This window comes from Rhinopithecus bieti, unplaced genomic scaffold, assembly GCF_001698545.2.
Source record: "Rhinopithecus bieti isolate Rb0 unplaced genomic scaffold, ASM169854v2 scaffold_81780, whole genome shotgun sequence".
Taxonomy (NCBI): Eukaryota; Metazoa; Chordata; class Mammalia; order Primates; family Cercopithecidae; genus Rhinopithecus; species Rhinopithecus bieti.
The window spans coordinates 607,942-622,582 of NW_016830359.1; the positions used below are offsets into that span (position 1 = coordinate 607,942).

At 56.3% G+C, this 14,641-nt stretch overlaps 1 protein-coding gene across 1 annotated transcript in view; it reads left to right on the forward strand.

Annotated features, from left to right (window-relative positions):
• ZNF787 (zinc finger protein 787) overlaps positions 1-14,641 on the forward strand; it is a 43,213-nt gene that overhangs the window by 16,369 nt on the left and 12,203 nt on the right. Inside the window, exons 2-3 of the mRNA XM_017865355.1 lie at positions 594-682; positions 14,032-14,636. Of these exons, the coding sequence (XP_017720844.1) occupies positions 604-682; positions 14,032-14,636 (684 nt within the window). The 5' untranslated portion in view covers positions 594-603. The remainder of the gene's footprint in view (positions 1-593; positions 683-14,031; positions 14,637-14,641) is intronic.

Sequence of the window (14,641 nt, forward strand, 5' to 3'; positions counted from 1 at the left end):
TGTGTGCATGGCACGGGTTGGTGGTGTGTGTAGAGACCCTCCTGGTACGTGGCACGGGTTGGTGGTGTGTGTAGGGACCCTGACGGTGCGTGTGGCACGGGTTGGGAGTGTCATGTGGAGACCCTCAGGCACCTGCTGCCCTGTTTCTGATGTGATGGGTTAGTGTCTGCCAGGGGTGTGGGGACTCCAGTCCCTGTTTGGCACGAGCATCACACGTACACTGTCTTGTGCATACCTGACAGTAACACGTTCTCCATCTTGCCAGTGAGGAAGCTGAGGCGTGGAGGTGGGGTTGTTCACCGCGGGTCCAGCTGGGGAGTGGTGGGGCTGCGATGGGAGCCGGTGGTGGTTGTAGCCTTTGTGGGTCCTTGAGTCCTTCCTGCAGCTGTGTGAGGCCTTGGCTGGCCCCTGCAGTGGGGAGCAGCCACGCTAGCTCCAGGCCAGTTCTTGGTGTCCTGGGGTAGGCGCTGTGTGCCTTGTCTGCCGGGCGCTGTACCTGCCACGCCGGGGTCTGCAGGCTGCCTCCCTGCAGGGCCCTCGGTGCAGCCTGCCACCCCATAAACTTGGTCCTTCCGTCTTATCCCTTCTAACAGGGACCCAGACATGGAGCTGCGGGAAGAAGCCTGGTCTCCGGGGCCGCTGGATTCTGAAGACCAGCAGATGGCGAGTCACGAGAACCCAGGTGAGCGGCCGAGTCCTTCCCGGCTGACCCCACTGCCTCCCACCTGACCCTGGCTTCCTTTGCCTTTGGGTGGGAGGAAACCCCCCTTTCCTATTCTCCCTTCCTGGGGCCCTGGGACTGCCCGACCCTGGCCTCCCCTCCCACCCTGGGCTCTGCACTCCTGGCTGTAGAGGGAGGGGCTGGTGTTGTGGCTTCAAGTTTCCTTTCTGCTGGACGATCTTGGGGACAATCCGGGGGCCACCTTCTCTGCCTGACTTCCTCTGCCCTTGCCCTTCCAGCCTGGGCAGCACCGCCGTCTATTGAGGGTGCCCCGTTGCTCTCCCCACAGCCCTGCCTCCACATCCTGGACCCTCTGCTGTGATTCCAGGCGGCCCTGTGACCCTCCCTGCAGAAACTCCTTAGACAGGGTGGCATAGGAGCTCAGGGAGCCCACAGGCTGACGCTGACTTTTCAGGGAAAGCTGTCAGTTTGGGTTTTTATGTGAAATCCTTCACTCTTTGGACATTGACAACGTATTTTGTTTGTTTAATAAAGCATTATTGGGGTTGAGCAAAACTCATTTGTGGGCTACGCGGAGCCTGGGTTTGGTTGCTGAGGCCCCATGGTGACCCCACAGTGGCCCCTGACACCTCACGGCGTCCCTCCCCTCCTGGAGGCCGCGTGCCTGCCTCAGACCTGAGGAATAAGGTGCGGCGGCTTCTCTCATTGCTGTGTCTGCATGCCAGGCCCCAGGTCCCAGGCCCACGCTGGCCCTACGCTGGCCCTACGCTGGCCCAGGCTCAGCAGACCTTTTCTGCAGAGGGTAGGAGAGGAAATACTATGCATCTTGCAGGCTGCAGGCCTCACAGATACCACACAGCCACAGTCCACACGGGAATGCATGGGCACGCTGGCGAGGCTCGATGCAGAAAGGTGGCAGAGCTTGCCAGCCCAGACCAGCATAGCCGAGTCGTCCCAGAGAAAGACCGGGGTGAAGTTTGGGATCGATGTTGTAAAGCACCTCAGCCCTTTTTTCAGTGATTTCTGAGATCCGTGGATGGAGTATGAGCAGGAGCTCCCTCTGCGTGGGGCTGTGGCAGCCCTGGTCCTGGGGGAGAAACTGGGATGGGGGTTTTGAGTGCATTGGCAGGAGCGCATGCCCTGGGGGGCGCACACCCCGGCCCCAGGCTGCCCCGCGCCTCAGTGGGTGAGCACCGTCCTGTGCCTCAGCAGGTGGGCGCCGTCCTGCACCGCCACAGCCCTCGAGGCCTGCCCCTGCCTTCTCCCTCGCATACGCCCTGGGCCTTTGAACCTTTTTGAAAATGCTGTGGAAATCTCGAGTGTGTGGACGTAGTGTGATGAGTCCCTCTTCCTGTGCCAGCGATTCGCGGCACTGCCAGTCCCTTTCTGCCTACTGTGACTCTTTTTCCACAGTGTCGTAGAGAATGTATCCATCATGTCATTGTGTCTGTAAATTCTCCAACATGTAAGGACTTCTAAAAAAAAAAGACCCTACAGGAAGCTGATCTCACCTAACAGCATGTCATTTTTTAGGAACGTCGTCTAATCTAGCCCCTAGTCCTTGTTAAAATAGCCTGTGGTCTCCAGAATGCTTGTCTTTGAGTAAGTTCATCTTTAATTTTACAAGTCACTTGTAAACTCCCTCTCTTTGTAGAAAGTAGGTCTCAGGTCCCCTTGTCCAGCCCACTGCCCCGCTCCCTGCCGGCCCTGCGTCTGTGGGAGTGCTGTTCCCCACTGGGCAGCTGGCTCCGGGGAGGGCCTGCGCCTGGTGCCGTCTCTGGAGCATCACCCCCGTGTGACACCCTCGCTCCTCGAGGATGGGCTGCGCATGCTCCCAAGCTGCTCTGGCGTCCGGGTAACTCCCGTGTGGGGTCCCGCCTACATGTGTCCCTCCTACGATGTGACAGTGACAGACATTGGGGGGGGAATGGCCGGGGTTGGCCTGGCCACAGTGTATGTGGGCCCTTTTTCTCTGGCCTCTTGCTGAGGGATGTGGGGGCCCATGGGGCAGGCCTCTGGAGAGGAGTGTGCCCTGGAGAGGCAGGGGAGCGTGCCCAGCGGGCAGAGAGAAGAACCAGCAGGGCTGCCAGCCCACCTGGCCCCAACCTCTTCTGCGGAATTAGTGTCCAGGCCCTCAGCCTACCTTGTGGGGTCCTCAGACAGGGAGGAGGCAACCGGCGCAACTTTCACTGTCTTGCATGTGAGGAGTGGCCTAGGGAAGGTTGAGAAGGAGGCAGAGAGAACCAGCAGCAGGAGGCGTCCAGCATGGTTGCCCCACGCCAACCCCAACCCTGCAGTGCTGGGGTGTGGGGCAGGGCGTCCGTGTCCTGTGCCGGAGACGGGAGATGCTGGTTGGAGTGCCAAAGAGGGGGTTGCCACCCGAGCCGGGCTGCAGGCCTTGGGGTAGACGCCGTGTGGACCCTTCCTCAGCTCCTGATTTCCGTGTGTCCTGGCACCTGCTCTGGGAATACATCCCGAGTGTGGTCGCTTCTCAGCACTGTGACCCCAGCCCTGTGATCTTACACACAGTCACAGCGCTGGCCTTCCCGCGACCTCTGTCCCTACCCTTGTCCCCTCCTGAGCCTCTTGGGGAGGAGGCGAGATCCTGGTGCCATGCCCAGAACCCTGTGAAGGTGTCCTGGCTTGATGGGACTGAGAACCCGCCGCCTGCCCAGCCCTGCAGCCCTGCATGCCATCACCCCGTCCCCCTCCCAGCTGGTCTTGGCCCCCAGCCCGCGTGGCCCTGCTACAGTTTTCTTCCGCAGAGGGTGTTGTGTGACTCGCACTTTCTTTTTTTTCTTTTTGAGACAATCTTGCTCTGTCACCCAGGCTGGAGTGCAGTGGTGTGATCTCGGCTCACTGCAACCTCCACCTCCTTGGTTCAAGCGATTCGCCTGCCTCAGCCTCCCGAGTAGCTGGGATTATAGGCACCCGCCACCACGCCTGCCTAATTTTTGTATTTTTAGTAGAGACAGGGTTTCACCGTGTTGCCCAGGCTGGTCTCGAACTCCTGACCTTAGTCTGCCTGCCTCGGCCTCCCAGTGCTGGGATTACAGACGTGAGCCACTGCGCCTGGCATGACTCCCCTTTTCTGTCCCCTTCCACCAGCTCTCTGCTCCATGAGATGCTGTCTTAGCAGAAGTGTCCCCGTCCCCCCCCCCACCCCGCGTGTGCCTGTCCTTCAGCTTCCTGGAGATCACTCCCTGGGGGTGCGCAGGCCGCTCAGGGTGCAGACTGTTTAACGAGAGGGTCCTGCCTCGGGGGCCAGGCAAGGCTTCGTTCACGGAGGAAGGGGCTTTGGGCTGCACTGCGGGGGATGTGGTAGTGTGGCTCGAGAGCCCTGGGAAGCCACTGGGCAGTGGAGATGCTCTCAGCTGCTGTTAACAGGGAACCCAGACAGCACTGGCCCTAGCCCAGAAGGACTCGATATGTTCTCCGGCAGCCGGCCTGCAGGCCCGACAGCTCCAGGGCGACCTCTCTCCTGAGAGCCGCTTATCTCTGGGCTCAGGGCCCCAGGCCCCTCACTGTGATATCCTGGCCACACCAAGGCAGTGCTTCAACCCCAGGCGGTGGGTCCCCAGGAAGCTCCTGCGGTGTCCTGCCGTGCCTCTTCTCTCTGGCACCCCCATATCACCCAGGCTCCATCACCCTGCAGCTGTATCACCAGGCAGCATCACCCTGCAGCATGGGGTTGCCTGTCCTTGGGCCTCTCCTTCTGAGGAGGGTGAGAGGAGAGTGGGTTCTGAGTCCCCCCGACCCAGAGGAATCCCAGGCAGCCCACACTTGCGACCTTCTTGTGAGAGGGAAAGGAATTGGACTGTGGGTAGCCCCCGGACGTGTGCCCTGTTCAGAGAAGGTGTCCCTGTGGAGGCTTGGGTGGCTGGAAAGCTTTCTGTGGCTGCTGTGGGGAGAGCGGCATGCCTGGAACCCCTGGCACGTGTCCCTTCCATGGAGCTGTTTGGGCCCCCGGCTCCTTCCCCCAGGCCCATGGCTTTGCCTCAGTGTCCCTGGAGACCTGGGTCAGGGGACGGGGCCTCGGGTGCTCCCTGGGGGTGCTCTTGCTGGGCTCAGCACGCTGGGCTTCAGCATGAGGTTGTCTCAACGGAAGTCTCCACGCTCCTTCTCCCCCAAACCTCCCGAAATTCCAGAGGTTTGAACCTCCCTGCCCCATCTCTTACTGGAGGTCACTGCAGTAGGGTTGCCCCTGCTGATGACCGGAAGGCCCCTGACAGGCAAGGCACGGCAGGGTGCTGTGTGTCCCCTGGGCCAGGTGGCTTTGTCCCCGGGGACTCGGCTTCCTCTGTGTTAGTAAACTGGCTCTGCAGTGCCTTTGCAGTCGAGGCCGGGAGTAGTTTATCCCTCGCCTCGTGCCTGCATGCAGGAACCCAGCCAGATAAAAAGAAACATACGAATTTACAGGGGACCGTAATGAAAGTTCCGCAGGACAGTTCTTCCTGTGCTAGCAGCACGTGCGGCGTTTCCTCCTCCTGCCTCCATTCTGTTTCATTTACATGCTGGCCGCCGTCCACGCAGTCCATCCGCCTGCCTGCTGGGCTGAGGCCCGCAGTGGAGACGCGAGGCGTGGCCTGTGGTGGGTGCGACGTGCACGACACGGCGTTTGCCACGTGCGGCGTGGTGAAGAACTGCATGTGAGATTGGAAAGAGCCACAAAGCCAGTGTTCTTTCTGGTTAGATAGATTGACCGGGGGCATTTTTGAAACCTTAGAAATTTTGTGATTTTTTTCTGTATTTGGATATTTCTGGGTGTGTGTTCCGATCCTCTGAGCTAATACTGTTAGGAATAATGGCTAGTGCTTCATAATCGCGTCCTGTGTGCCCGCAGTCAGCGCAGCCCCCTTAGGTGGTTATCTTGTTGAATTTGCACAAAACCCCAGGAGGTCTGGGTGCTGGGGAAAGAGGGGCCGAGACACCTGCCTGGGCCGTGGAGCTGGGGGCTGGTGGGTGGCGTGCAGCCTCCTGCAGGCTGAGGCCGGGGTCTCCTGAAGCTCTCAGGAGGGTGAGCCCCATGGCTCTAGGCTGAGCGGCACTTTCCAACCTGCCTCCTGGGGCCTTTTCCCCTGATGACCCTCGATTGAGTTCCTGATGTTGAGTGGGTGAGGAGTGTGGGACCGAGCAGCGACAGCTCAGGCAGCCTCAGAGCTGGTCAGATAACAAAATAGACATTCTGCTTCTGAGGTGGGAGCAGTGCCAGCAGGAAAGTTTCAGCCGGTGTCTGGGAGCTGGGGTTCTGGCTGCCCTCGGGTGAGCACGGGCTCCATGTTTCAGCGCACCCTCTTTTTTCTTTTCATTTTATTTTTATTTATTTATTTATTTTTTGAGACAGAGTCTCACTCTATCACCCAGGCTGGAGTGCAGTGGCACGATCTAGGCTCACTGCAACTTCTGTCTCCCGGGTTCAAGTGATTCTCCTGCCTCAGCCTCCTGAGTAGCTGGGATTACAGGCACCTGCCAACATGCCCGGCTAATTTTTGTATTTTTAGTAGAAACGGGGTTTCACCATGTTGGTCAGGCTGGTCTTAAACTCTTGACCTCGTGATCTGCCCACCTTGGCCTCCCAAAGTGTTGGGATTACAGGCATGAGCCATCGCGCCCAGCCTCTATTTTTTGGAGACAGGTTCTCACTCTGTCGCCGAGGCTGGAGTGCAGTGGTGCCATCTCTGCTCACTGCAGCCTTGATGCTCTGGGCTCAGGCTGTCCTCCCACCTCAGTGTCCTACGTAGCTGGGGACTCCAGGCACACACCACCCCACCCAGCTAGTTTTTTTTTTTTTTTTTTAAGAGACGGGGTCTCACTATGTTGCCCAGGCTGGTCTCAATTTCCTGGGCTCAAGTTAACCGCCTGCTTTGGCCTCCTGAGTAGTTGGGATTACAGGTGTGAGCCACCATGCCCGGCCAGATGACAGTTCTGAGTCTTGGGTGATGGCAGAGCAGCCGCAGCGTGGCCCTTGAGTCTCCTGTATCCCTGCATAAAAACACAGCAACCAGGTAGCAAAACTCAAGTCCCCTGGACCACAGTTGGAAAGTTACTAGGTCCTAAGGTACCCCCATGAGTTCCAAAATACAGTAAGATGGCGATAAACTTACCATCGAGGCCTCTGTGGTGTTAGCATCTGACTGGGAGGAGGGAAGCACAGGAGAGCCACAAACGGCCTCCAGGTATTCACTGCAAAGGTGGGCAGGGGAGTCAGGGTCACTTTAGGACCAGCTGCTGAAGTAGGAACTGTTTTGTCCAAACCAGGGTAGTGGGGAGAGAGGCTGGTGGGAAGGCCCAAAAGGGGCTGGGGCAGCGCAGGTCCTGCAGCTCTCGAAGCAACCAGGTGAAGTGCTGTGCAGGGCAGAACCTCATGTGGGGAATCAGAATCGAGCAGGGCCCCCTTCCTTGGCAACAGAGGAAGGCAGGAGAAGGTGCTGATGACAGCGGGGACAGCGGCTGTAGCATGTGCCTCTGTGCAGGCTGGTTGCTGCGTTTTTTTACCTGCTGCGTGAGAACCTCTGAGAAGTTAGAACAGCTACCCTGAACCGAGCCTCCTCCCAGAAATTCAAGGAAACTTACACATAAAAAATGAGCAACAGAAAAAAATACTGAGTTCAGCCTTCCCAAAAGTGATTATAATAACAAAGAAAAGGAGCAGGATAGCATTTCTACAGACAGGCAGGCCAGAAGTGCATCCCAACAGGATCAAGATCATTTAGTACAGGGTCCCCAGTCCCTGGTACCAATACTGCTCCGTGGCCAGTTAGGAGCCAGACCACACTTGGGGAGGTGAGTGGAGCATGAGCAAGCATTACTGCCTGAACTCCACCTCCTGCCAGGTCAGCGGCGGCATGAGATTCTCACAGGAGCGGGAACTGCACTTGTGAGGGGTCTAGCTTGTGTGCTTCTTACAAGAATCTTATTTTTTGAGACGGAGTCTTGCTCTGTCACTCAGGCTGGAGTGTGATGGTGTGATCTCTGCTCACTGCAACCTCCACCTCCTGGGTTCAAGTGATTCTCCTTCCTTAACCTCGCAAGTAGTTGGGATTACAGGCACACAACACCACATTCAGCTAATTTTTGTATTTTTTTTAAGTTAAGATGCAGTTTCACCACATTGGCCAGGCTGGTCTCGAACTCCTGACCTCAGGTCATCTGCCTGCCTTGGCCTCCCAAAGTGCTGGGATTATAGGTGTGAGCCACCAAGCCTGGTCCCTTATGAGAATCTAATGCCTGGTGATCTGAAGTGGAACAGTTTCATCCCTGAACCATCTGCCACTACCTCCCCACCCTGTCCGTGGAAAAATTGTCTTCCACAAAACCGGTCCCTGGTGCCAAAAAGGTTGGGGGCCGCTGATTTTGAACGAGCTGAGACAGTGCAACATGTGAAAGAACAACATAATCGCAAACTCAGAAACGAGGGGGCAGCCTCGGCAAAGATTTGGAAATAAGAACAAAAACCTTTCAAAATGAAGACTAATGTAGAAGGAACTCAAGAATAAAACATCGTTCCTTAAGAAAATTGAAGGGAAAAGGAGGATCATTTTAAAATGAGAAAAAAAAAAAAAGGCTGGGCATGGTGGCTCACGCTTGTAATCCCAGCACTTTGGGAGGCCAGGGCTGGTGGATCACTTGAGGCCAGGAGTTTGAGACCAGCCTGGCTAACATGGAGAAACCCTGTCTCTACTAAAAGCACACACACACTAGCCAGCTGTTGTGGCTCATGCCTGTAATCCCAGCACTTTGGGAGGCCAAGGCGAGTGGATCACTTGAGGGCGGGAGTTCAAGACCAGCCTGGTCAATGTGAAGAAACCTTGCCGCTACTGAAAATCCAAAAAAAAAAAAAAAAAAAAAAGAGAAACCGGGCATGATGGCTCACGTCTGGAATCCCAGCTACTCAGGAGGCTGAGGCATGAGAATCACTTGAATCTGGGAGGCGGAGGTTGCAGTGAGCTGAGATCATGTCACTGCACTCCAGCCTGGGTGACAAAGTGAGACTCCACCTCAAAATAAATAAAATGAAAAAACATTAAAACAAAGTAAAGGAAGCAAGTTAGGAAAAGAAAATCCAACATATGGATAGGCAGAGTCCCTGAAGAAGAGACCCAAAGCAAAAGAACAGAGTGGATAGTCAAAACTCAAACACCCCTGAACGCATGGAAGCTGCACATTGAGAGAGCAAATCACAGTTGGTTGCGTTAGAATCGCTGGACTCTAAAGGGAGTCACCGATCCTTCCTGGCAGAAAGTGTGGATGACTTGGAAAGTCAACACGACTATGCTCGGACTTAGCACTTTATGCCAGGAGAAAATGGCATTATGACTCACGGAAAAGGGACCTCAGATGGGAAGGGCACAGACAGGCTACCCAGCAAGAGCCCGATGAACCCCATTCCTCTGTGCCCTTCCTGAGGAACGTAAAAGAGAATGAGCCTTAGGCAACTGACCAGAGAGAGGAGGGATGGGAGGAGGGTGTGAACAGGTCAGTCTCAGCACCGAACACGTCTCAGTCGGCCAAGATCTGCACCTGACGGAGGGGATGCAGCCGAGAAAACAGAGGGTAAGGAGGACGGTTCGTGCAGCACAGTCCAGTAGCCGTGCCTGGCAGTGGTAGCAGTAGCATTGTTTTTTTTTTTTTTTTTTTTTGAGACGGAGTCTTGCTTGCCACCCAGGCCTGGAGTGCAGTGGCGGATCCTCAGCTCACTGCAAGCTCCGCCTCCCGGGTTTACGCCATTCTGCCTCAGCCCTCCCGAGTAGCTGGGACTACAGGCGCCACTCGGTCGCCGGCTAGTTTTGTTGTATTTTTAAGTAGAGACAGGGTTTCACCGTATTAGCCAGGATGGTCTCGATCTTCCGACCTCGTGATCGCGCCGTTCTCTGGTCCAAAGTGCTGGGATTACAGGCTTGAGCCCACCGCGCCCGGCGCAGCAGTAGCATTGTTAACCCTGAGATCGCGTGTGCACCCACCAAGAGGGTCACAATGTGGGGGTATCCACTTCCGCCATCTTCTGGCGCCTATTGGAATATTCCCACTTCCGCCATCCCCTGTGTGTATGGGCTATCCCACTTTCCCGCCATCCCCTATGTCTATGAATTCCCACTTCCGCCATCCCCTGTGTCTGTGGAATATCCCACTTCCGCCATTCTCCTGTGTCTGTGGAATATCCCACTTCCCACCCCGTGTCTATGGGTATCCCAGTTCTAACCATCCCGTGTTTATGGGGATCCCACTTCCGCCACCCCCTGTGTCTATGGGGTATCCCAGTTGCGTCATTGCGTGTCTATAGGATATTCCAGCTCTGTCATCCCTGTGTCCTATGGAATGTCCCATTTCCGCTATCGCCGTGTGTCCTGTGGAGATATCCCACTTCCGCCACCTCCCGTGTCCCTATGTGGGTTATCTTATTTTTACCGATGTTCCGCCATCTCCTTTGTTCTCGTAATTTTGGGATGCATCTTTACGCCATCTTTTTGTCCCTGTGTCTATGGGGTATCCACTCCCGCCACCCCTGGGTCTATGGAATATTCCACTTCCGTCATCCCCCAGTTCCAACATCCCCTGCTGGTCTAATGGGTATCCCACTCCCGCCATCGCCCTGGGTCCTATGGAATATTCCACTTCCGTCATCCCAGTTCCAACATCCCCTGTGTCCTGTCGGGATATTCAGTTCTGTCAGTCCACTATATTCCTTGAGCTAACCCCCCAACAGGATTCGTGCAGATCCTCGGGTGGTGGCTCACGAAAAGGGAAGCAGTTGCATGAATGTAGTCGGGGCGAAAATGAGCAAAGAAGAGCTCGGTAATAAATGTCCCACCAGTATCATCAGAGAGACTCGCGTTGTTAACGTTCCGGAGAGGTATGATCATGTGGAAGAAGGTGTGAATCTAGTTCCGCATTGAGGAACTCCCAGGGAGGAAGTGCGTGGTATGTGTGAATCTATCCCCATAGACACCACAGAGAGAAAGTAGGTTCAGTTTCCAATTATGCTTCCAGTAACATTAATCTCCGGTGGAGAGAAACCTGGACTTCCTGGAGTAGTGGTCTGCAGATGCGGCAGGAGCGTAGGGTTAGAGCCTGGGGCGTAGGGGTTGGTCGCCCCCGCCCCATGCCCTCGGGCCTCAGCCGAGTTCTTCAGTTAGAGAAGGACACCACTAGTGTTGGCCATGGATTAAAATGTGGTAATCCCAGAGCACATTTAGCCCAGGGCCAGGCGTCTGGGACACTGCCCTCCCCAAAGGGTAACGCTGCCCACCATTCGGAGTGCCCGGCCCCCATTGTTTCTTTCTTTTTTAATTGAATGCAGAACCCTTGTGCTCCTCACCTGTCCGCTCCCATACACATTTCTGGGCAATTCGCCTGAATCCCTTGTGAAACGATGGTGCTGGGAGTGGAGAACAAACTGTTAGGCCTCCACCCCCGCTCCTGCGAGGGTGAGGCGTCGGCTTTGGCTTCGGTTTCGGCTTTGGCTTCGGTTTCGGCTTTGGCTTCGGTTTCGGCTTTGGCTTTGGCTGCGGCTGGCTGCGGCTTGGCTGCGGCTGGCTGCGGCTGGCTGCGGCTGCGGCAAGCGGAGGGGGCCCATCTTGGCCCATGCGTGGTGCAGACAGAAAGTCTTGTCAGAACCAGTCTGTGCCTGTGAAGCGCGGTTTCCTGGGCCTTACTGAGATGCAGCATGGGAATGTTTGCGCAGAGCCCAGGAATCTGCAAAATGTAAAAGAGCCCTGTTTTTTAAGTAATTAAACCCTGTCCAGTTAACAGTGCTTAACTCATACTTAGAAAAAGTAGTGCAGAGATGCCTGTAGAGAAGCCAAATCGCCTACGGCCTAAAGCGGAAAACAGCTTCCACCTCCTGCCCTGCCCCACTCCCAGTTTGCCTCTAGAGGAAGGAGCCCCTCCATGCACTCTTTAGGGATCTCCCTGGTTCTAGGTAAAAAGCTCACGCAATTGCTTTGCTAGTTGCAAATCTAATGGGAGTTGAGGACATGGCTTCCACATCCTCTCCCCCCTCTCCGCGCACTGCACGCCCGCCCCCGTGCCCCATCTTAGCTGCCACTGTGTCACAAGTTTTGTGTTCAGAATTCATGTCGTCATGACTGTAAAGGCTGTTCATAGCTGAGTCACAGGGAGCATTGCTATACTTCCTTTCTTCACAACCTCGGAAACTAAGCAGTTATTTTAATTAAAGGGGTAGAAGCACTTGTAAGGTTCAGATAGTATGGCTCGGTTTATGGTGACAAGCAAATCTTTCCTATCCGTCCCTTTCTGTCCCCTTCAGTCACACCGCCTGGAGGCAAATAGCTTTGATGTTTGTTTTTAATTCTCTCTATAACTTAAAACATTTTTAAAATTATGTTGACAATGCAGTGGGCTCCATGCCATCTCTCCAAAAGGTTCCCCCCTTCCTGACTTCTGGAGTTTTTTCTTCTGCCGCAGGTGATTCAAGAGCCATATTCGAATACTCTGCCTTGGAATAGTGATTCTCACACTGGAGCTGGCATCAGAATCACCTGGAAGGCTTGCTGAAGCACAGGCCCTGGCCCAGGACTTTCTCATATAGTGGGTCTGGAGGGAGGCCTGAGCATAGCGTTTTGTTTTGCTTTGTTTTAGATGGAGTCTCTCTTTGTTGCCCAGGCTGGAGTGCAGTGGCGTGATCTCGGCTCACTGCAACCTCTGCCTCTCGGGTTCAAGCCATTCTCCTGCCTCAGCCTTCCAAGTAGCTGGAACTAAAGGCATGTGCCACCACGCCCGGCTAATTTTTGTATTTTTAATAGAGACAGGGTTTCGCCATGCTGGCCAGTTTAGTCTTGAACTCCTGACCTAAAGTGATCTGCCCGCCTCGGCCTCCCAAAGTGGTGGGATTACAGGCGTGAGCCACTGCTCCCGGCCATGCATAAATGTTTTTAATATGTGCTCTGTGGTGCAGATGCTACTGGTCGCAGGATCCCCCTTTGTGTAGCACTCCCTTAGCGTTTAGGGTGTGCTGCACGTGGGGTGGGAGATTTAGCGGTGGGTGGCTGCAGTTGTCAGTAGATGGCTGTTTGTTGGACCCAGACTACTAATGCGCTTCTGGGCATTGCCACTTTGCAATTGTGTAGCTGTGGGCCGTAACTCGACTCCCTAGTGCCTCAGTTTCTCCCTTGTAAAGGCTCAGTTTTGTGCTCCCACCTTATGAAGACCTGACGCTGAAGTGTGTAGCGCAGGGGGGCGTCATGGCCCTTCCTTGTGTGTTTGCCAGCATGGCATCTGGGATGGTGTTTGGGCTCTGTGTGCTGGGCACCATGCCAGGTGTTGGGATAGAGACAGGAGCTTACAGTCTAGTAAGGTCAGGAGTGAGAATGTTGTCATTGTGATTCACGCTTTGAAAAAACCCTGTGGGGTGCACCTGGGGTGCTCACGGGGGTCAGAGATGCACCTGCTGAGGCCTTCCCACCTGATTCTGTTGCTCTGGACCAGGCCCCAAGGGAGAGCAAATGTAGAAGCTGCACACGGACCCTTCTCTGGAGTGAATGAGCTGGGGAGGAGGCAAGCCCATCCCTCCTGGGAGATCCCCCAGGGCAGGCCTGGTGCAGGAGCGTGAAAGGCCTTGTTGGCTGCTGGAAGGGTGTCCTCAGTGTAAAGATGAGCAGGCAAAGCCCTGTGTGCCCGAATTGTCCTCACTGAGGAGATAGGAGCCCCCACACCCAGAGGCTGGCCAGAGCCTCTGTAATGGAGGCCACATTGAGCCAGGTTTTACTTCCAGGTTGGGAGGTGGGGCTTTCATGCTCCTCTCCAATGCCATTACCTGTCTGCTTCCCCCTGTTTGCAGCCAGCATTGTCCTCCTGGAGCCCGAATGTGACACATCACTCCCTGGCAGGCACGTCTTCAGGGTGCCAAACCCACTCCCTGGCTCAGGTCCAGGTGTCCAGGGCTGCATGCAAGCCCTGTGGCCTCTCTGCCCAGTGGAGTCTTTGCCCGTGGGCCTTCCTCATCCTCTGTCCTCGGCGTCGGGGCTGGTGTTTTGGGTTTCAGGGGTCCTTGCCTGGGAGCCTTCCGTGGATCCCGCCTCTCGCCCATGCTGCTTATGTGACTGGTTGTTTACAGATCAGACCTGCTGTGTTTGCGGTCATTGTTCTGGAGGTTGGGGGTAAACCGAGGGTCTTAACTCTCACAGAGCTGAGGTCTTAGCTGGGGAGACGGGTAATAAATAGTAACATGCAGGGAGTGATGCGCGCTCTAAGGACACCAGGGCAGGTCCGCGCCAGGGGGAGCCTGGAAAGGCTCCCTGGTGAGCGAGGCACTGGAGGCCAGCGTAGCAGCGGAGGCAGGAGTGGAGACCTTGCTTCTCTGACTCACATCCCCCTACCCTCTTGCCTTCCAGTGGACATCCTTATCATGGATGACGACGACGTCCCCAGCTGGCCTCCCACCAAGCTGTCCCCGCCCCAGTCTGCACCCACAGCCGGCCCCCCTCCCCGGCCGCGGCCGCCCGCCCCCTACATTTGCAACGAGTGTGGCAAGAGCTTTAGCCACTGGTCCAAGCTGACGCGGCACCAGCGCACGCACACCGGCGAGCGGCCCAACGCCTGTGCCGACTGCGGCAAGACCTTCTCGCAGAGCTCACACCTGGTGCAACACCGGCGCATCCACACGGGCGAGAAGCCCTACGCCTGCCTGGAGTGCGGCAAGCGCTTCAGCTGGAGCTCCAACCTCATGCAGCACCAGCGCATCCACACGGGCGAGAAGCCCTACACCTGCCCCGACTGCGGCCGCAGCTTCACGCAGAGCAAGAGCCTGGCCAAGCACCGGCGCTCGCACAGCGGCCTCAAGCCCTTCGTGTGCCCGCGCTGCGGCCGCGGCTTCAGCCAGCCTAAGAGCCTCGCGCGTCACCTGCGGCTGCACCCGGAGCTGTCGGGGCCCGGCGTGGCGGCCAAGGTGCTGGCGGCCAGCGTCCGGCGGGCCAAGGGGCCCGAAGAAGCGGTGGCGGCGGA